The 25,105-nt window shown below is 28.8% G+C and overlaps 1 protein-coding gene and 1 pseudogene across 1 annotated transcript; one reads left to right on the top strand and one right to left on the bottom strand.

Moving 5' to 3' along the window:
• Positions 1-247: 247 nt before the first annotated feature.
• On the top strand, positions 248-2,729 carry LOC132911435 (putative serine protease K12H4.7; annotated as a pseudogene).
• Positions 2,372-9,183, bottom strand: LOC132911434 (solute carrier family 53 member 1-like). The gene is made up of 10 exons (XM_060968045.1): positions 9,061-9,183; positions 8,491-8,582; positions 7,754-7,907; positions 7,391-7,638; positions 6,972-7,233; positions 6,531-6,898; positions 6,111-6,453; positions 5,869-6,038; positions 5,664-5,797; positions 2,372-5,574 (listed from the first exon to the last, which is right to left on the bottom strand). The coding sequence occupies exons 2-10, from the start codon at positions 8,557-8,559 to the stop codon at positions 5,310-5,312; spliced, it is 2,013 nt and encodes a 670-aa protein (XP_060824028.1). The 5' UTR covers positions 8,560-8,582; positions 9,061-9,183; the 3' UTR covers positions 2,372-5,309.
• Between the last annotated feature and the right edge of the window lie 15,922 nt (positions 9,184-25,105).

Here is a 25,105-nt window from a genome sequence, read left to right as displayed (position 1 = left end):
TAAGTTGTAGTACTCATATATAAGAAACACGTGTAAATTTGTACAAGAATAATATTAGTGCCTATATTATAAGAACTAATTTTTAAAATATCATTTCTGTAAATAATAAATGTAAGACAACTTGTATTTTAAAAAGGTAGTATTAACTATGTTATCGTTATGTTTTAATTTATTAGAGAATAAAATTGATAAAATAATATTCGTAATATATTAATTTTTTATGTGTAATATAAATAATAAATTTAGTTTTTATTTTTTCAGAATGCATATTTTATAGTTTATCCAAACCTAAGATACTATGAACCGTTTACTACTATTATTATTCTTCGTTAATTTTATAAATAATAGTATATCATGGGAGACTTTTATGAGGAGTCGAAGCAAATATGGTAATCTAGGTGCTCCAATTTTATCTGAAGATCATGAACTTCCAAGTGCTGAATGGTTTACATAGTTTCTAGATCACTTTGATCCAACTGATGTGCGTGTTTGGCAACAGGTAATAAGAATATATTAAATATTTCTTAATTTTTATTTTATAATATAAATCTTTTTATTATTTTTTCAGAGATATTTCGTAAATGGAGAGCACTATAAGAAAGGTGGTCCAGTATTTTTGGTGATAAGTGGTGAAGCTGCAGCAAATGCTAAATGGATGGCAGAAGGTCAATGGATCGAATATGCTAAGCAATTTGGAGCGCTATGTTTTCAAGTGGAACACAGCTTTTATGGACAAAGTCATCCTACTTCGTATGTAACATTGTTTATAAAATATATAATTGATACATTTTAAGTTATAATGTTACGTTTTTGTTATCTGCAGGGATCTCGGCGTGAAAAATTTAATGTATCTTTCATCGCAACAGGCACTTGCAGATTTGGCTTACTTTATAGAATTCATGAATATTAATTACAAGTTACCAGCTGGTACTAAATGGATTGCATTTGGAGGATCATATGCTGGATCATTAGCTGCTTGATTGCGTAATAAATATCCTCATTTAGTACACGGGGCTGTTTCTGCTAGTGGTCCTTTATTAGCAGAAATTGATTTTCAGGGTAAATATAAGATACACTTAAATATAAAAAATATTTTATTTAAAACAGAAGTGTTTTATATTAATAATTATACTTTATAGAATACTTTGTTGTTGTTGAAAATGCCCTCAAAGAATATTCTGAAGCATGTGTAAATGCAATACTAGAAGCAAACAAACAATTTCATATAATGTTACATCATCCTATCGGTCAACAAGGAATAGCTAAAAATTTATGTAAGTAAAAGTAAAATTCTTCATTTACAAATCAAATATATCATTATTGAAAAATTATTTTTACTTATAGTTTATGTGATCCAATCAACGAACATACCAAACGTAATGATATTTCGAATTTGTATGAAACAATAGCAAGCATCTTTGCTGGTATTGTACAGTACAATAAAGACAATCGTAATAATTCCGCAATGGCTAATTTAACTATCGATAGTGCCTGCGACATATTAACGAACGAAACATTGGGTATTGCTATTGACAGACTTGCAATTTTGAGCACTAAAATATTACAGGCATCAGAAAAAAAGTGTTTGGATTATATGTATAATAAAATGATTCATAAACTTCGGAACATAACATGGGCTAGCGAAGAAGCAGAAGGGGGTAATGTATTTTTTTACTTATACTATTGCTGTTTTAATTTTTATTTATTGTATTTTAAAATATATTTCTTGTAGGACGTCAATGGACGTACCAAACGTGTACAGAATTTGGATTCTTTCAAACTTCGACAGCACGCCCAAAATTATTTAGTGAAACTTTCCCAGTAGATTTCTTTGTACAACAATGCATTGATATATTTGGCCCAAGGTTTATTTAAAATTTCTCAATTATGATAAATCATTAGCTATAAAATTATAACATTTCCGTATTCTAACAGGTACAATATTCATTTGCTGAATTCGGCAGTGAATAGAACAAATATTCTGTATGGAGGATTAGATTTAAAGACTACAAATGTAGTATTTATTTGTACATGGATCAATTGATCCTTGGCATGTTTTGGGAATTACAAAATCACCAAATCCGCAAATACCTGTCATTTATATTGATGGTGTGTACATATTAATTGAAATTTTTCATTTTTCGTGTAATACAAAAAATTTATTTATTATTATGACGATAGGTACTGTTCATTGTGCCAACATGTATCCTCCTTCCAAAAATGATCCACTTCGGTTGAAAGCTGCCAGAGTTGAGGTTGAACATTTAATAGATGAATGGCTGCATAATTAAATATGATATTTTTAACGCTGTGTGTGCTACATTTAACTACTTTATGATAAGTAGTTTTTTATTTTTTTAAACAAAAATGATGTATTAAAAGAATTAAATTTATCTTATTAACTTTTTGAACAATTTGTATTTTCCTTTATGAACTTCTGTGAAACAATTATGATACATAAATATTTTTAGTTGAAACAATTCGTGCATAACTAAGACTAAAACTAACTATGTACGTACATAACAAGTTACTGAAGATACACGAGTGTTCACCATTCTGTGTTTATGTTTAAACAACTAGAATGCATGTATAGATACAATTAAACAAGTTTGCCCATAATGGCACTATTACAATTTTTTGTAGATTACTGAAGTATTAAATAAATACATGTACAAACTTACTACGAATATCTTACGTCAGTCAATGAATAAATACATATCTATTAATTATATATGTTTTATTCTTGACAAGCATGAGAAAAGATGTTCAACTGGTTAAAATAATACTAAACACAAATAATTTATTAAGGTGTTTTAAAATCTGCAAAAACAGATCCGACATGAATTTGAATAAGTGCAAAGTGTCTTAAAATGAGCACCATAACTGAATGAATTTTGATTCTGATATGTATAGCGTCGGCCTTTCCTTAACGGTACCATCTTCGAATATCGTTTCGTTATGAGTTTGTTCGATTCCTTTAAGGCGAGGCCAAGGTACCCATTACAGATATTGATCAACCGAGTATGCGTATGATTTTCATAAAATATTGTCAATCCTATTATAATCGAACATTCTTATAATAGTTTGTATAGAATTCGTTTAAAAATTATTAGAATTCGTTTGATCAGTAATTATACATATACATATATTACTCTCTCATTTTTTTGGCATATCCTTCGATCAACTCGTGATCCTCCTACATTCACAACTTTCGTCTTTGACTTACGCTACTGCAGTATACGGTATTTACATTACGTAACAAGGTAGTCGTAAATAATTTACTGTATAACAGAACAATAAATGTAGAATGAATTAGTTTTTCTATCTATGAATCACGCTTAAAAATTCTCCTACGCAACGTTTGAATTGTTCACCATGTTCTTTTAAGTTTCCATTTTAAATGGAGTTACAAATTATTTCATAAATGATATTTCATAAGATCGTTGAAATTCCATGGAAAATGGTTAATCCCCTACTTACTGTGGCTATAAAAAGTATTACTGCACCATTGTATTTCTTATAGCACTTACATATCAATTAATTAGATTACAGAATATTACATTTCGTATCGCTTAGTTAATAGTTATTTCATACGACTCGTATGTCATTTAAACGTTTCATTTAAAAATGAGAGTATGTGTCAATACTTGTCGTGGCCATTGTATTTATTTGAATTCATTGAGAAAATAATTGTCATATAATTAAACCATCAGATTTAATAGAGATGGAATTCATTTAAGAGATATGTCACTTTAAAATTTTTCTTGTATCTTCTTCGAAACTACAATGCTCTCTGATCCAGCTATCGCGAAATTTCTAGAACTATACATCAAATTTTCATCAAATTTTATTCTGCATAATTTACTATTATTTTTGCAATTTAAAACTTTATATCTTCGGAAGAAATTCAAAACCAATAATGTAATGGCACAAACTCTCCTATCCTACCATACTACCATTATATTTATTATTTCTTAAAGACAGACTAATGAAAATAACATACAAATTTGCTGTATTTTCATTGCTGCAAGGAATAAGAATAGGTACATACAATTGTCATTTACAAATCAATTCAGTTAATCAGTTAACTATTTAGTATTTTTTGATCTTTTAAATAATTAAATATAAAAACAAAAATATATGTGGAATGAATATAAGTTTTGGAAATATACTTATTATACACATATATTTACAGAAAAAATTTCTTTAAAAGAAAATTAATTTAGATAGAATATCATTTCATATATTATCATTTATATTCTTTAACGATAGTCAAAGGTATAATGAATAATGGTATTTAATTTTACATTCGACCCAAACAGAGATTTCAACGACGACGTACCCCAAGGCCGGTAGACAGAATGCCCACTATCGGCGAGGAAAAGGGAGTACCATATACATTTGTATAATGGTATCGAAGGTACAGCGGCAGAAGACTTTGTGCTGGTATTGATTACACCAGGCCGACAGTGGGACAACTAATGTCCAATAATGAAATGTATTTAAAACTCTATTAATCACAAAAATTATGAACATTATAATGTAACGTGCGCTTTCCCTTTAATTAAAATTATAATACTATAATAACAGATAGACTGCACTGTTGCTTGTTGCAAAATGAACATCTTAAAATATCAACCCTTCTTCTTTCTACATACAACTCACTAATATCTATGTACAACTATTATGATACACTTTATACATTTCTCAAGTATAAATTACCACTACGTTCACGAGTGCTTAGAGGAAAACAAGATAAATATAATTAAAGTAAGTACAGGCGAAAATACTGCGGATATTTTTACGAAGGCACTGTGTAGAGAGAAATTTGAAAGGTTTAGATCATGGATGAATGTAAACTAAGAGGAATGTAAATAAAGTAATAAGGTTTAAAGGTTCTATTAAGTAATTCGACAAATCATGTAAATCCGATAAGCAGTCGTTAAGAAGCATCTGGAAGAGTAGGTTGACAACAAGCGAGCGTGCGAGTAGGTTTACGAGGTCTTCAGAGTATAACATATGTGTATAACTGTTGTGTGTTGAATAAAGTGAACTATTTGAATTTCCGAATCCCTTCTATATCTTTACACTAAGTTATTAAATTCATAGTTTAATAAACAGGATATATACAAGGCATTTGTTCAGTTCAGCTTCACAATCTTCAATTTTGATGCACAAAGGAAATATTAATTGTTCATAAAGTACGACCTGCACTCTTTCTGGCAAACTATTGCCTATATAAAAATTACATTAAATTTGGAATAATATTGCTTTGCGTAGGTTCTGATAATAAAACAATTGAACTATTTTTAACTGGCATTTGATATATCTATATCAACTGTTTCTTCTTTCAGCAATGCCCGTTTGTCTTCTTTACTAGTAGCTTGTCGTTTACCACCAACTTTACGTTTACCTCTATTGAGTACACCATTTTCTTCTTCATCCATCATACGCAAAATTTGCGTTTGATCAGAACTTTCTATCGGTGCGATCGAAATATCACGAACTGCACGAAATTTACCACAATTGTTTAAATGTTCATTTTCTAGCCGGAAGAAATTCCAAACGAATCGCCTTAAAATGAATATATTTTTATATACTAATTACTCTAATTTAAATATTCGTTGAGGTACATATAAATAATAAAATAACTAAAGACGCACCTGAAGACTTCAAGAGGTGCTACTACCGATGTCATTAAATCACTAGATACATATCCACACTCAATAAGAACGAAACTCGCGATCCATGCAAACCTCAGAATAAAATCCTCGATTATAGCAAAATAATAAAATCCCTAAAGAAATATCAAGTGCAATAAATAATTGACTAAAAAAGAAAGATTAGAGCATACTTTTATTTACATACCGCTGCTGAATATACTACTTCCTCGCGTAAGAATTTATTTTCACCAGCATTGCTATCTAAAAGACCCCAATCCATTTTTAAATCCCACGTTAGTGAATAAATAGAATTGACAATGCAACTAAAGATCCAAAGCCACAACCATGGATTTTCCCAACGATTTGAATATTCCGCTAAAATTAATATTTTTTATCTCCTTGATTGAAAATAATATCAATCACACTAGAAAATTGTTTGTAACTTACCAGCATTGTAGGCACACATCGTATTAGATATAACAACAAGGAATGTAGTTGAATATTTTCCAGCATTAGCCAAATGTGGAAATGCCTCTTTAGAATCACGATATCGTCGTATACATTGTGCAAAACGAAACCATGCAGGTAGGCAATTAACAATAGGTCTAACAATTAAGGACCCAGACATACATTGCGTAGTATCTCCTGCTTCTAACCAATTTCCATTGGTAATATAAAAACATGTTAAAAAGTGGAAGTCTAACAGTGCCGTGGCCATACTATTTAATTGATCTGCTAACCAGAAATCAGCGAAATTCACGTACGCAAATGGTGATATTAAAACTCTTCCCTAAAAATAAAAATAAAATTTTATTTCTTATAAATTGAAGCAATTCTTGCAGTATATGTTATGTTAATAGTACTTACAATGATCTTTAATAACCAAAACCGTGCCTCGTGACGAAACATTTTCAATGGATTTAAGAGGAATGCTAACATGATACAGACTAAAACTAATGGATTCACATATGGAGGAATGCTTAAGCTGACACTGTATAAAAAACTTAATAAACTGAGAGTCCATATAACTCCAAGAACAGCCGCTAATTCCATAAGATGTTGTTCAGATAAATGGTTTCGCGGATCCAATTCAAATATCAACACGTGATTCACACCGGACGATCGCCATCCATAAACATTCACGCCAATAAGAAACAAAAATTCTATAATAAGCAGAGGTCCACGATATAATCTAAATGCAATTTTTAAGTTTTCACCGCCATCATGAAATATTGCTAGAAATAAAATAAAAGAAAATAGAGTATATAATTATATTTACTTTAGTTATTACATACTTCTTGTTATTACCTGAAAGTACAACTGCCACAAAGAGAACAATGAAACTACCAGAAAATAATCCAACTTTAAAAGTGGTCCATGGACTTTGATGCTCACCTAAAGGTGGTACACGTAAACGTTTCATTGCACGTTGTCTGTCTCCACCTTCCAAATCATTTGTTACTGTAGTTTCTGTATCTTGTATAAGATTGTCTATATCTTTTGATGTATAAAAATGTGCGGTTTCTACACATTCCATCCTCCATTTTGATCCGCTATCAACAGACAATAACTGAAAATAGAAATAAAGATAATATTACACCATGTACATATAAGACACAAATTGCTATGATGTATGAGGTGTGCTGAGTTTTAAACCTAGAGAAATACAACAAAAATAAGTATGAATTAATGCAACAATAAGAAACAAAATCTCTTTCTCTATGTACCTTATCGTGTTTTTTAAGAATCTTTCGAAAACCAGTGTAATTAAGATTTTGATAGTTCTGAAGAAGTATAAGAGACAAATAAAATTCTGAAAATGCAAGTTTCAATTCTCTCAGCTTCCTTGTTGGTAATAAATGAGGTTTAACATTCACTTTCCCTTTATTTTTCCCTCCACCATGTTGTAATTCTAATGCTGTCTTCAATTCACTTTGAAGAGCTGCATATTTACGTGTGGCTTCGGCTAACTTCTCTATACATATATAAAAAAGATCCATGTTTATTCAAATGTTTTATTCTTAATAGATGTGATTGTAATTTCCATTTATTTGAATTTATATGTACATAATCATGTAGAAAATCCTTACCAGAATAAAAAGTATTAATTTTCTTCAATTCACGATCACAAAATGTAAAGAATACTTCATCAAAAGAAGCAAAGTGTCGAGATATCACTTCTGGTTCAACACTTTCAGCTGACGGTGCTTCTTCTACAGCAGTATAGAGCATTGCCTTCATTTCCTATTAACCCAAAGAGGTCATTTTAATTAATAGTGTTCTGATCTTTCATTGTACAGAGTGTCTCAGAATAAGTAGGAAATATTTTGGGAGTGGCTTCTATATACCTAAACCATAAAAAGTTCATATGAGGATATGTCCTATTTGACTTTCTTTTCAAATTATAACGGTTTTTCTTTTGCAATTCATATTTCTTTCCGTAGACAAGTATTGTGTTTCTCAAGTTTCCAGAAAATATAGACTACATCTGGATATTTAAACATAGTAGGACAGTCATTGGTAAGATATCTGCAAGCTTGCATTGGAATATAAAAATACCATCTCAAATACCTTTTATGAAAAGTAGTATATAATGTAGTATACAAAATAAAAGAATAAAAATTAAATCCACTATAACTCGAAAACAAACTCAAGTAAGATATATTTATATAAAGTCTTTCTATTGTTTATATATGCAGAAGCTACTTCTAAAATATTTCCTACTTATTCTGAAACACCCTGTATATCTCCATTAGCATAGAAATAAATTTTTAACAAAGACAATTAAAATATAAATATTTTAATTTCCAAGGCTATTTTATTTTACCTCATAGCTTATGTATTGCTTACGCCATTCGGGCGTAATGTGAGCAGACAGATGTTCTGCAAACTTCATCTTGCTTCAATTAATGCAACAATCTGCAATAAACAAATTCGTTTAAATTATTGCTAAAGCGATATAAATATATAATATTAAAAATTGCCATAAAATAATTATGTATATAATAAAGCATACATAAAAGAATGAGATATATAAGTGAAGTACAAAGTGAGAAAATCATATATTATAATTGAAGAAACTTTTTTATTTCTATAGTCTATATATCTTCATAAACAACATTTACTCGATGTATTAATTTATTATTACGAACAGCGTATACCAAAAAAATAACAATATAATAAAATGAGCAAAGTGAAATATTATGATAATATAATTGCAAAGTAGAAAATGAAAAGATGAACAATTTAATCAAATGTTTCGTTTCACGCTCGTCTTTAAGGAATTAAACCACGAAAGAGATCACATACACATATAATGCACTTAAAACCTTTGTCGGCAGTACTAAATCAATATTTTCTGAATTCGTTTACTTCATGATAAATTATTATTACTTACATATTGTAAAGATATAGGACGGATTCGGAAATTCAAATAATTCACTTTATTTCACACACAACAGTTATACACATGTATTATACTCCGAAGACCTCGTAAATCCACTCGCACGCACGCTTCTTGTCAACCGACTCTTCCAGATGCTTCTAAACGACTGCCAATCGTCCTTTGCCTCAACTCAGGCCGGGACACGCCCTGACGCTTGAACACACACATTCGCATGTACAGTGTGACTGTATCATCTTCCTGACGCATATATATGGATGTCTTTATTCTTACCTCTTATGTTTAACTGTCAAGCTTTACACGACACATAGCACCATTGTTTCTTCATACGTACAGGCGATATTCATTAGACGGCTACAAGTCTTTTTATTACCTAATTTAGAACGTTCTTCGCAAATATAGATAGCTTCTAGTGTCCATCTGTATAGTAAGGATTGACGAGAATTTTCCGATTAAATACCTTTGATAATGTCATCGCTCGAAGATTTATTTCAGTTAGATAAAATGCTTATATGTGATATGTATATAATCTATAATAGTTATATGCAGTTTATAATGTTAAGCATTCATATTTCGATTCTTACTTTACAAAAAAAGATTTTGTTTATATGCTTACGTACATATGTATACATGCATATTGAATGTAAAAAATATATCCTCATACATACATATATATATACATATATATGTATATTGTTTTTGTACAAACGTTTTATTTTTATTTTTTTTAACCGAACTATATCCATCAAATAGTTGATTATATACATATAAGAAAGTAGAACTATAGCACACAAATAATTACGAACATTTTTATTTGAAGTTGGCTATGTGGATTTTTGTATTTTTTATCAGATATTGAGACAATCTTTTATTATATTATTACCCTCAGAATATTCTCTCAATTAACATTTACTTTGAATTTAATTTTTAATATAAATAAAACATTTTTTCGATTTTGTCAAGCATTTTTAAATGTTGTAACAATAATAAAATTTTATTAAATATATATGTGAATTCAATCTTCTACTTTGTAAAAGATTGCAACATGCACAATTTATTTGTTGATAATATATACGTTCGACAAGTTTTATTTTTTAAATTCATTTATTCATGACATTACACATATACATTAGAGACGTTATAGACATTATTACACATATATGTTATAGACGTCACGTTAACGACTATACAATAGAATGGCGGCATTAAATTGGCATCACGTGTAACTTCATAAAAGATATAAATTAGAAAAAACGAAGCTGGCACCCCGCTGGGGGTAGCCTCTCACATGCCATATTTATTTTTATTTTATTTTATTTTATTTTCTTTTCTTTCTTTTTTTTTTTTTTTCTCACCAATAAGATATAACACTTTACCAAATGTCCTTCAGGACAAATTGTAAAAATACCAAAATAAAAAGAAAAAGAGAAAAAATATATATATATATATATATATCTACGTATATTTTTTTAGTTTTTTAGTTCTTTTATTAGTTTAGTTTACTACATGCAAAGCACATCCCAAAGATTGATTTCGTCTATTATTGTATAATCATTATTTTAAATTAAACATAATAAAACATGTTTTACAAGGTAAACGCAATATCTGTACAGCTTGCTACAGTTTTATAATTTCCTTAAGTTAACTTATGCTGTTTATGATATTGCAAAGAAATAAATCATAATATATTCATTAATTAAACAAAGAAATGCTATTACTTGTAAGAATAATCAAATATAAAAACAAAAATATATGTGGAATGAATATAAGTTTTGGAAATATACTTATTATACACATATATTTACAGAAAAAATTTCTTTAAAAGAAAATTAATTTAGATAGAATATCATTTCATATATTATCATTTATATTCTTTAACGATAGTCAAAGGTATAATGAATAATGGTATTTAATTTTACATTCGACCCAAACAGAGATTTCAACGACGACGTACCCCAAGGCCGGTAGACAGAATGCCCACTATCGGCGAGGAAGAGGGAGTACCATATACATTTGTATAATGGTATCGAAGGTACAGCGGCAGAAGACTTTGTGCTGGTATTGATTACACCAGGCCGACAGTGGGACAACTAATGTCCAATAATGAAATGTATTTAAAACATTATTAAACACTGTATCAATTTCTATCGTGTTGCAATTGTTCTCTATTGTATCTATTGTTATGTATCATATCCCTTAATTGATTTTCAAAATTCTTCTTTCATTAGCGTATCTAAATTTGGTTGATCTAGTATTAAAAGTAGAAAGTTTTTATCATTTCAATTATCAACGCTTTGAAAATTTGTTAGACAATTGTTGTTGTTACACATAGATACATAGAATAGATATATAGATACATGTCGTGTTACTCGATGTATAGATATGATTATATTTAATAAGTAAGATTATATTTTACTAATGAATTATAAATAGCCTATATGCAAGTATTATTTACATATTTAATTCGCTACAAACTGCATACAATTATATGTAATCACATATAATTATATATAATCACATATAAAATAAATACAATTGTTTGATGAGATAAGCTACAAATTATTATGATACACAATGATATTATGATACAAAACTATTATGATACACTTTATACATTTCTCAAGTATAAATTACCACTACGTTCACGAGTGCTTAGACACAAGCTGAGCGGCTGACAACAAGCGAGCGTGCGAGTAGGTTTACGAGAGGTCTTCAGAGTATAACATATGTGTATAACTGTTGCGCGTTGAATAAAGTGAACTATTTGAATTTCCGAGTCCCTTCTATATCTTTACACTAAGTTATTAAATTCATGGTTTAATAAACAGGATCTATACAAGGCACTTGTTCAGTTCAGCCTCACAATCTTTAATTTTGATGCACAAAGGAAATATTGATTTTTCATAAAGTACGACCTGCACTCTTTCTGGCAAACTATTGCCTATATAAAAATTACATTAAATTTGGAATAATATTGCTTTGCGTAGGTTCTGATAATAAAACAATTGAACTATTTTTAACTGGCATTTGATATATCTATATCAACTGTTTCTTCTTTCAGCAATGCCCGTATGTCTTCTTTACTAGTAGCTTGTCGTTTACCACCAACTTTACGTTTACCTCTATTGAGTACACCATTTTCTTCTTCACCCATCATACGCAAAATTTGCGTTTGATCAGAACTTTCTATCGGTGCGATCGAAACATCACGAACAGCACTTTCAGCTGACGGTGCTTCTTCTACAGCAGTATAGAGCATTGCCTTCATTTCCTATTAACCCAAAGAGGTCATTTTAATTAATAGTGTTCTGATCTTTCATTGTACAGAGTGTCTCAGAATAAGTAGGAAATATTTTGGGAGTGGCTTCTATATACCTAAACCATAAAAAGTTCATATGAGGATATGTCCTATTTGACTTTCTTTTCAAATTATAACGGTTTTTCTTTTGCAATTCATATTTCTTTCCGTAGACAAGTATTGTGTTTCTCAAGTTTCCAGAAAATATAGACTACATCTGGATATTTAAACATAGTAGGACAGTCATTGGTAAGATATCTGCAAGCTTGCATTGGAATATAAAAATACCATCTCAAATACCTTTTATGAAAAGTAGTATATAATGTAGTATACAAAATAAAAGAATAAAAATTAAATCCACTATAACTCGAAAACAAACTCAAGTAAGATATATTTATATAAAGTCTTTCTATTGTTTATATATGCAGAAGCTACTCCTAAAATATTTCCTACTTATTCTGAAACACCCTGTGTATCTCCATTAGCATAGAAATAAATTTTTAACAAAGACAATTAAAATATAAATATTTTAATTTCCAAGGCTATTTTATTTTACCTCATAGCTTATGTATTGCTTACGCCATTCGGGCGTAATGTGAGCAGACAGATGTTCTGCAAACTTCATCTTGCTTCAATTAATGCAACAATCTGCAATAAACAAATTCGTTTAAATTATTGCTAAAGCGATATAAATATATAATATTAAAAATTGCCATAAAATAATTATGTATATAATAAAGCATACATAAAAGAATGAGATATATAAGTGAAGTACAAAGTGAGAAAATCATATATTATAATTGAAGAAACTTTTTTATTTCTATAGTCTATATATCTTCATAAACAACATTTACTCGATGTATTAATTTATTATTACGAACAGCGTATACCAAAAAAATAACAATATAATAAAATGAGCAAAGTGAAATATTATGATAATATAATTGCAAAGTAGAAAATGAAAAGATGAACAATTTAATCAAATGTTTCGTTTCACGCTCGTCTTTAAGGAATTAAACCACGAAAGAGATCACATACACATATAATGCACTTAAAACCTTTGTCGGCAGTACTAAATCAATATTTTCTGAATTCGTTTACTTCATGATAAATTATTATTACTTACATATTGTAAAGATATAGGAGGGATTCGGAAATTCAAATAATTCACTTTATTTCACACACAACAGTTATACACATGTATTATACTCCGAAGACCTCGTAAATCCACTCGCACGCACGCTTCTTGTCAACCGACTCTTCCAGATGCTTCTAAACGACTGCCAATCGTCCTTTGCCTCAACTCAGGCCGGGACACGCCCTGACGCTTGAACACACACATTCGCATGTACAGTGTAACTGTATCATCTTCCTGACGCATATATATGGATGTCTTTATTCTTACCTCTTATGTTTAACTGTCAAGCTTTACACGACACATAGCACCATTGTTTCTTCATACGTACAGGCGATATTCATTAGACGGCTACAAGTCTTTTTATTACTTAATTTAGAACGTTCTTCGCAAATATAGATAGCTTCTAGTGTCCATCTGTATAGTAAGGATTGACGAGAATTTTCCGATTAAATACCTTTGATAATGTCATCGCTCGAAGATTTATTTCAGTTAGATAAAATGCTTATATGTGATATGTATATAATCTATAATAGTTATATGCAGTTTATAATGTTAAGCATTCATATTTCGATTCTTACTTTACAAAAAAAGATTTTGTTTATATGCTTACGTACATATGTACACATGCATATTGAATGTAAAAAATATATCCTCATACATACATATATATGTATATTGTTTTTGTACAAACGTTTTATTTTTATTTTTTTTAACCGAACTATATCCATCAAATAGTTGATTATATACATATAAGAAAGTAGAACTATAGCACACAAATAATTACGAACATTTTTATTTGAAGTTGGCTATGTGGATTTTTGTATTTTTTATCAGATATTGAGACAATCTTTTATTATATTATTACCCTCAGAATATTCTCTCAATTAACATTTACTTTGAATTTAATTTTTAATATAAATAAAACATTTTTTCGATTTTGTCAAGCATTTTTAAATGTTGTAACAATAATAAAATTTTATTAAATATATATGTGAATTCAATCTTCTACTTTGTAAAAGATTGCAACATGCACAATTTATTTGTTGATAATATATACGTTCGACAAGTTTTATTTTTTAAATTCATTTATTCATGACATTACACATATACATTAGAGACGTTATAGACATTATTACACATATATGTTATAGACGTCACGTTAACGACTATACAATAGAATGGCGGCATTAAATTGGCATCACGTGTAACTTCATAAAAGATATAAATTAGAAAAAACGAAGCTGGCACCCCGCTGGGGGTAGCCTCTCACATGCCATATTTATTTTTATTTTATTTTATTTTATTTTCTTTTCTTTCTTTTTTTTTTTTTTCTCACCAATAATATATAACACTTTACCAAATTTCCTTCAGGACAAATTGTAAAAATACCAAAATAAAAAGAAAAAGAGAAAAAAAAAATATATATATATATATATCTACGTATATTTTTTTAGTTTTTTAGTTCTTTTATTAGTTTAGTTTACTACATGCAAAGCACATCCCAAAGATTGATTTCGTCTATTATTGTATAATCATTATTTTAAATTAAACATAATAAAACATGTTTTACAAGGTAAACGCAATATCTGTACAGCTTGCTACAGTTTTATAATTTCCTTAAGTTAACTTATGCTGTTTATGATATTGCAAAGAAATAAATCATAATATATTCATTAATTAAACAAAGAAATGCTATTACTTGTAAGAATAATCAAATATAAAAACAAAAATATATGTGGAATGAATATAAGTTTTGGAAATATACTTATTATACACATATATTTACAGAAAAAATTTCTTTAAAAGAAAATTAATTTAGATAGAATATCATTTCATATATTATCATTTATATTCTTTAACGATAGTCAAAGGTATAATGAATAATGGTATTTAATTTTACATTCGACCCAAACAGAGATTTCAACGACGACGTACCCCAAGGCCGGTAGACAGAATGCCCACTATCGGCGAGGAAGAGGGAGTACCATATACATTTGTATAATGGTATCGAAGGTACAGCGGCAGAAGACTTTGTGCTGGTATTGATTACACCAGGCCGACAGTGGGACAACTAATGTCCAATAATGAAATGTATTTAAAACATTATTAAACACTGTATCAATTTCTATCGTGTTGCAATTGTTCTCTATTGTATCTATTGTTATGTATCATATCCCTTAATTGATTTTCAAAATTCTTCTTTCATTAGCGTATCTAAATTTGGTTGATCTAGTATTAAAAGTAGAAAGTTTTTATCATTTCAATTATCAACGCTTTGAAAATTTGTTAGACAATTGTTGTTGTTACACATAGATACATAGAATAGATATATAGATACATGTCGTGTTACTCGATGTATAGATATGATTATATTTAATAAGTAAGATTATATTTTACTAATGAATTATAAATAGCCTATATGCAAGTATTATTTACATATTTAATTCGCTACAAACTGCATACAATTATATGTAATCACATATAATTATATATAATCACATATAAAATAAATACAATTGTTTGATGAGATAAGCTACAAATTATTATGATACACAATGATATTATGATACAAAACTACTATGATACACTTTATACATTTCTCAAGTATAAATTACCACTACGTTCACGAGTGCTTAGACACAAGCTGAGCGGCTGACAACAAGCGAGCGTGCGAGTAGGTTTACGAGAGGTCTTCAGAGTATAACATATGTGTATAACTGTTGCGCGTTGAATAAAGTGAACTATTTGAATTTCCGAGTCCCTTCTATATCTTTACACTAAGTTATTAAATTCATGGTTTAATAAACAGGATCTATACAAGGCACTTGTTCAGTTCAGCCTCACAATCTTCAATTTTGATGCACAAAGGAAATATTGATTGTTCATAAAGTACGACCTGCACTCTTTCTGGCAAACTATTGCCTATATAAAAATTACATTAAATTTGGAATAATATTGCTTTGCGTAGGTTCTGATAATAAAACAATTGAACTATTTTTAACTGGCATTTGATATATCTATATCAACTGTTTCTTCTTTCAGCAATGCCCGTATGTCTTCTTTACTAGTAGCTTGTCGTTTACCACCAACTTTACGTTTACCTCTATTGAGTACACCATTTTCTTCTTCACCCATCATACGCAAAATTTGCGTTTGATCAGAACTTTCTATCGGTGCGATCGAAACATCACGAACAGCACTTTCAGCTGACGGTGCTTCTTCTACAGCAGTATAGAGCATTGCCTTCATTTCCTATTAACCCAAAGAGGTCATTTTAATTAATAGTGTTCTGATCTTTCATTGTACAGAGTGTCTCAGAATAAGTAGGAAATATTTTGGGAGTGGCTTCTATATACCTAAACCATAAAAAGTTCATATGAGGATATGTCCTATTTGACTTTCTTTTCAAATTATAACGGTTTTTCTTTTGCAATTCATATTTCTTTCCGTAGACAAGTATTGTGTTTCTCAAGTTTCCAGAAAATATAGACTACATCTGGATATTTAAACATAGTAGGACAGTCATTGGTAAGATATCTGCAAGCTTGCATTGGAATATAAAAATACCATCTCAAATACCTTTTATGAAAAGTAGTATATAATGTAGTATACAAAATAAAAGAATAAAAATTAAATCCACTATAACTCGAAAACAAACTCAAGTAAGATATATTTATATAAAGTCTTTCTATTGTTTATATATGCAGAAGCTACTCCTAAAATATTTCCTACTTATTCTGAAACACCCTGTATATCTCCATTAGCATAGAAATAAATTTTTAACAAAGACAATTAAAATATAAATATTTTAATTTCCAAGGCTATTTTATTTTACCTCATAGCTTATGTATTGCTTACGCCATTCGGGCGTAATGTGAGCAGACAGATGTTCTGCAAACTTCATCTTGCTTCAATTAATGCAACAATCTGCAATAAACAAATTCGTTTAAATTATTGCTAAAGCGATATAAATATATAATATTAAAAATTGCCATAAAATAATTATGTATATAATAAAGCATACATAAAAGAATGAGATATATAAGTGAAGTACAAAGTGAGAAAATCATATATTATAATTGAAGAAACTTTTTTATTTCTATAGTCTATATATCTTCATAAACAACATTTACTCGATGTATTAATTTATTATTACGAACAGCGTATACCAAAAAAATAACAATATAATAAAATGAGCAAAGTGAAATATTATGATAATATAATTGCAAAGTAGAAAATGAAAAGATGAACAATTTAATCAAATGTTTCGTTTCACGCTCGTCTTTAAGGAATTAAACCACGAAAGAGATCACATACACATATAATGCACTTAAAACCTTTGTCGGCAGTACTAAATCAATATTTTCTGAATTCGTTTACTTCATGATAAATTATTATTACTTACATATTGTAAAGATATAGGACGGATTCGGAAATTCAAATAATTCACTTTATTTCACACACAACAGTTATACACATGTATTATACTCCGAAGACCTCGTAAATCCACTCGCACGCACGCTTCTTGTCAACCGACTCTTCCAGATGCTTCTAAACGACTGCCAATCGTCCTTTGCCTCAACTCAGGCCGGGACACGCCCTGACGCTTGAACACACACATTCGCATGTACAGTGTGACTGTATCATCTTCCTGACGCATATATATGGATGTCTTTATTCTTACCTCTTATGTTTAACTGTCAAGCTTTACACGACACATAGCACCATTGTTTCTTCATACGTACAGGCGATATTCATTAGACGGCTACAAGTCTTTTTATTACCTAATTTAGAACGTTCTTCGCAAATATAGATAGCTTCTAGTGTCCATCTGTATAGTAAGGATTGACGAGAATTTTCCGATTAAATACCTTTGATAATGTCATCGCTCGAAGATTTATTTCAGTTAGATAAAATGCTTATATGTGATATGTATATAATCTATAATAGTTATATGCAGTTTATAATGTTAAGCATTCATATTTCGATTCTTACTTTACAAAAAAAGATTTTGTTTATATGCTTACGTACATATGTACACATGCATATTGAATGTAAAAAATATATCCTCATACATACATATATATGTATATTGTTTTTGTACAAACGTTTTATTTTTATTTTTTTTAACCGAACTATATCCATCAAATAGTTGATTATATATAAGAAAGTAGAACTATAGCACACAAATAATTACGAACATTTTTATTTGAAGTTGGCTATGTGGATTTTTGTATTTTTTATCAGATATTGAGACAATCTTTTATTATATTATTACCCTCAGAATATTCTCTCAATTAACATTTACTTTGAATTTAATTTTTAATATAAATAAAACATTTTTTCGATTTTGTCAAGCATTTTTAAATGTTGTAACAATAATAAAATTTTATTAAATATATATGTGAATTCAATCTTCTACTTTGTAAAAGATTGCAACATGCACAATTTATTTGTTGATAATATATACGTTCGACAAGTTTTATTTTTTAAATTCATTTATTCATGACATTACACATATACATTAGAGACGTTATAGACATTATTACACATATATGTTATAGACGTCACGTTAACGACTATACAATAGAATGGCGGCATTAAATTGGCATCACGTGTAACTTCATAAAAGATATAAATTAGAAAAAACGAAGCTGGCACCCCGCTGGGGGTAGCCTCTCACATGCCATATTTATTTTTATTTTATTTTATTTTATTTTCTTTTCTTTCTTTTTTTTTTTTTTCTCACCAATAAGATATAACACTTTACCAAATGTCCTTCAGGACAAATTGTAAAAATACCAAAATAAAAAGAAAAAGAGAAAAAATATATATATATATATATATATCTACGTATATTTTTTTAGTTTTTTAGTTCTTTTATTAGTTTAGTTTACTACATGCAAAGCACATCCCAAAGATTGATTTCGTCTATTATTGTATAATCATTATTTTAAATTAAACATAATAAAACATGTTTTACAAGGTAAACGCAATATCTGTACAGCTTGCTACAGTTTTATAATTTCCTTAAGTTAACTTATGCTGTTTATGATATTGCAAAGAAATAAATCATAATATATTCATTAATTAAACAAAGAAATGCTATTACTTGTAAGAATAATCAAATATAAAAACAAAAATATATGTGGAATGAATATAAGTTTTGGAAATATACTTATTATACACATATATTTACAGAAAAAATTTCTTTAAAAGAAAATTAATTTAGATAGAATATCATTTCATATATTATCATTTATATTCTTTAACGATAGTCAAAGGTATAATGAATAATGGTATTTAATTTTACATTCGACCCAAACAGAGATTTCAACGACGACGTACCCCAAGGCCGGTAGACAGAATGCCCACTATCGGCGAGGAAGAGGGAGTACCATATACATTTGTATAATGGTATCGAAGGTACAGCGGCAGAAGACTTTGTGCTGGTATTGATTACACCAGGCCGACAGTGGGACAACTAATGTCCAATAATGAAATGTATTTAAAACATTATTAAACACTGTATCAATTTCTATCGTGTTGCAATTGTTCTCTATTGTATCTATTGTTATGTATCATATCCCTTAATTGATTTTCAAAATTCTTCTTTCATTAGCGTATCTAAATTTGGTTGATCTAGTATTAAAAGTAGAAAGTTTTTATCATTTCAATTATCAACGCTTTGAAAATTTGTTAGACAATTGTTGTTGTTACACATAGATACATAGAATAGATATATAGATACATGTCGTGTTACTCGATGTATAGATATGATTATATTTAATAAGTAAGATTATATTTTACTAATGAATTATAAATAGCCTATATGCAAGTATTATTTACATATTTAATTCGCTACAAACTGCATACAATTATATGTAATCACATATAATTATATATAATCACATATAAAATAAATACAATTGTTTGATGAGATAAGCTACAAATTATTATGATACACAATGATATTATGATACAAAACTACTATGATACACTTTATACATTTCTCAAGTATAAATTACCACTACGTTCACGAGTGCTTAGACACAAGCTGAGCGGCTGACAACAAGCGAGCGTGCGAGTAGGTTTACGAGAGGTCTTCAGAGTATAACATATGTGTATAACTGTTGCGCGTTGAATAAAGTGAACTATTTGAATTTCCGAGTCCCTTCTATATCTTTACACTAAGTTATTAAATTCATGGTTTAATAAACAGGATCTATACAAGGCACTTGTTCAGTTCAGCCTCACAATCTTCAATTTTGATGCACAAAGGAAATATTGATTGTTCATAAAGTACGACCTGCACTCTTTCTGGCAAACTATTGCCTATATAAAAATTACATTAAATTTGGAATAATATTGCTTTGCGTAGGTTCTGATAATAAAACAATTGAACTATTTTTAACTGGCATTTGATATATCTATATCAACTGTTTCTTCTTTCAGCAATGCCCGTATGTCTTCTTTACTAGTAGCTTGTCGTTTACCACCAACTTTACGTTTACCTCTATTGAGTACACCATTTTCTTCTTCACCCATCATACGCAAAATTTGCGTTTGATCAGAACTTTCTATCGGTGCGATCGAAACATCACGAACAGCACTTTCAGCTGACGGTGCTTCTTCTACAGCAGTATAGAGCATTGCCTTCATTTCCTATTAACCCAAAGAGGTCATTTTAATTAATAGTGTTCTGATCTTTCATTGTACAGAGTGTCTCAGAATAAGTAGGAAATATTTTGGGAGTGGCTTCTATATACCTAAACCATAAAAAGTTCATATGAGGATATGTCCTATTTGACTTTCTTTTCAAATTATAACGGTTTTTCTTTTGCAATTCATATTTCTTTCCGTAGACAAGTATTGTGTTTCTCAAGTTTCCAGAAAATATAGACTACATCTGGATATTTAAACATAGTAGGACAGTCATTGGTAAGATATCTGCAAGCTTGCATTGGAATATAAAAATACCATCTCAAATACCTTTTATGAAAAGTAGTATATAATGTAGTATACAAAATAAAAGAATAAAAATTAAATCCACTATAACTCGAAAACAAACTCAAGTAAGATATATTTATATAAAGTCTTTCTATTGTTTATATATGCAGAAGCTACTCCTAAAATATTTCCTACTTATTCTGAAACACCCTGTATATCTCCATTAGCATAGAAATAAATTTTTAACAAAGACAATTAAAATATAAATATTTTAATTTCCAAGGCTATTTTATTTTACCTCATAGCTTATGTATTGCTTACGCCATTCGGGCGTAATGTGAGCAGACAGATGTTCTGCAAACTTCATCTTGCTTCAATTAATGCAACAATCTGCAATAAACAAATTCGTTTAAATTATTGCTAAAGCGATATAAATATATAATATTAAAAATTGCCATAAAATAATTATGTATATAATAAAGCATACATAAAAGAATGAGATATATAAGTGAAGTACAAAGTGAGAAAATCATATATTATAATTGAAGAAACTTTTTTATTTCTATAGTCTATATATCTTCATAAACAACATTTACTCGATGTATTAATTTATTATTACGAACAGCGTATACCAAAAAAATAACAATATAATAAAATGAGCAAAGTGAAATATTATGATAATATAATTGCAAAGTAGAAAATGAAAAGATGAACAATTTAATCAAATGTTTCGTTTCACGCTCGTCTTTAAGGAATTAAACCACGAAAGAGATCACATACACATATAATGCACTTAAAACCTTTGTCGGCAGTACTAAATCAATATTTTCTGAATTCGTTTACTTCATGATAAATTATTATTACTTACATATTGTAAAGATATAGGAGGGATTCGGAAATTCAAATAATTCACTTTATTTCACACACAACAGTTATACACATGTATTATACTCCGAAGACCTCGTAAATCCACTCGCACGCACGCTTCTTGTCAACCGACTCTTCCAGATGCTTCTAAACGACTGCCAATCGTCCTTTGCCTCAACTCAGGCCGGGACACGCCCTGACGCTTGAACACACACATTCGCATGTACAGTGTGACTGTATCATCTTCCTGACGCATATATATGGATGTCTTTATTCTTACCTCTTATGTTTAACTGTCAAGCTTTACACGACACATAGCACCATTGTTTCTTCATACGTACAGGCGATATTCATTAGACGGCTACAAGTCTTTTTATTACCTAATTTAGAACGTTCTTCGCAAATATAGATAGCTTCTAGTGTCCATCTGTATAGTAAGGATTGACGAGAATTTTCCGATTAAATACCTTTGATAATGTCATCGCTCGAAGATTTATTTCAGTTAGATAAAATGCTTATATGTGATATGTATATAATCTATAATAGTTATATGCAGTTTATAATGTTAAGCATTCATATTTCGATTCTTACTTTACAAAAAAAGATTTTGTTTATATGCTTACGTACATATGTATACATGCATATTGAATGTAAAAAATATATCCTCATACATATATATATATATACATATATATGTATATTGTTTTTGTACAAACGTTTTATTTTTATTTTTTTTAACCGAACTATATCCATCAAATAGTTGATTATATATAAGAAAGTAGAACTATAGCACACAAATAATTACGAACATTTTTATTTGAAGTTGGCTATGTGGATTTTTGTATTTTTTATCAGATATTGAGACAATCTTTTATTATATTATTACCCTCAGAATATTCTCTCAATTAACATTTACTTTGAATTTAATTTTTAATATAAATAAAACATTTTTTCGATTTTGTCAAGCATTTTTAAATGTTGTAACAATAATAAAATTTTATTAAATATATATGTGAATTCAATCTTCTACTTTGTAAAAGATTGCAACATGCACAATTTATTTGTTGATAATATATACGTTCGACAAGTTTTATTTTTTAAATTCATTTATTCATGACATTACACATATATATTAGAGACGTTATAGACATTATTACACATATATGTTATAGACGTCACGTTAACGACTATACAATAGAATGGCGGCATTAAATTGGCATCACGTGTAACTTCATAAAAGATATAAATTAGAAAAAACGAAGCTGGCACCCCGCTGGGGGTAGCCTCTCACATGCCATATTTATTTTTATTTTATTTTATTTTATTTTCTTTTCTTTCTTTTTTTTTTTTTTTCTCACCAATAAGATATAACACTTTACCAAATGTCCTTCAGGACAAATTGTAAAAATACCAAAATAAAAAGAAAAAGAGAAAAAATATATATATATATATATATATCTACGTATATTTTTTTAGTTTTTTAGTTCTTTTATTAGTTTAGTTTACTACATGCAAAGCACATCCCAAAGATTGATTTCGTCTATTATTGTATAATCATTATTTTAAATTAAACATAATAAAACATGTTTTACAAGGTAAACGCAATATCTGTACAGCTTGCTACAGTTTTATAATTTCCTTAAGTTAACTTATGCTGTTTATGATATTGCAAAGAAATAAATCATAATATATTCATTAATTAAACAAAGAAATGCTATTACTTGTAAGAATAATCAAATATAAAAACAAAAATATATGTGGAATGAATATAAGTTTTGGAAATATACTTATTATACACATATATTTACAGAAAAAATTTCTTTAAAAGAAAATTAATTTAGATAGAATATCATTTCATATATTATCATTTATATTCTTTAACGATAGTCAAAGGTATAATGAATAATGGTATTTAATTTTACATTCGACCCAAACAGAGATTTCAACGACGACGTACCCCAAGGCCGGTAGACAGAATGCCCACTATCGGCGAGGAAGAGGGAGTACCATATACATTTGTATAATGGTATCGAAGGTACAGCGGCAGAAAACTTTGTGCTGGTATTGATTACACCAGGCCGACAGTGGGACAACTAATGTCCAATAATGAAATGTATTTAAAACATTATTAAACACTGTATCAATTTCTATCGTGTTGCAATTGTTCTCTATTGTATCTATTGTTATGTATCATATCCCTTAATTGATTTTCAAAATTCTTCTTTCATTAGCGTATCTAAATTTGGTTGATCTAGTATTAAAAGTAGAAAGTTTTTATCATTTCAATTATCAACGCTTTGAAAATTTGTTAGACAATTGTTGTTGTTACACATAGATACATAGAATAGATATATAGATACATGTCGTGTTACTCGATGTATAGATATGATTATATTTAATAAGTAAGATTATATTTTACTAATGAATTATAAATAGCCTATATGCAAGTATTATTTACATATTTAATTCGCTACAAACTGCATACAATTATATGTAATCACATATAATTATATATAATCACATATAAAATAAATACAATTGTTTGATGAGATAAGCTACAAATTATTATGATACACAATGATATTATGATACAAAACTACTATGATACACTTTATACATTTCTCAAGTATAAATTACCACTACGTTCACGAGTGCTTAGACACAAGCTGAGCGGCTGACAACAAGCGAGCGTGCGAGTAGGTTTACGAGAGGTCTTCAGAGTATAACATATGTGTATAACTGTTGCGCGTTGAATAAAGTGAACTATTTGAATTTCCGAGTCCCTT

This window comes from Bombus pascuorum, chromosome 10, assembly GCF_905332965.1.
Source record: "Bombus pascuorum chromosome 10, iyBomPasc1.1, whole genome shotgun sequence".
NCBI classification, from domain to species: Eukaryota; Metazoa; Arthropoda; class Insecta; order Hymenoptera; family Apidae; genus Bombus; species Bombus pascuorum.
This window is presented reverse-complemented; position numbering and strand designations above follow the sequence as displayed.

Excerpts from the sequence above, each read along its gene's own strand:
- LOC132911434 (XM_060968045.1), bottom strand. The coding sequence starts at position 8,559 with ATGAAGTTTGCAGAACATCTGTCTGCTCACATTACGCCCGAATGGCGT. Across the intron at positions 6,039-6,110 it reads GATGTGTGCCTACAATGCTG|CGGAATATTCAAATCGTTGG; the intron begins GTAAGTTACAAA and ends TATTAATTTTAG. Across the intron at positions 5,575-5,663 it reads GCACCTCTTGAAGTCTTCAG|GCGATTCGTTTGGAATTTCT; the intron begins GTGCGTCTTTAG and ends ATTCATTTTAAG.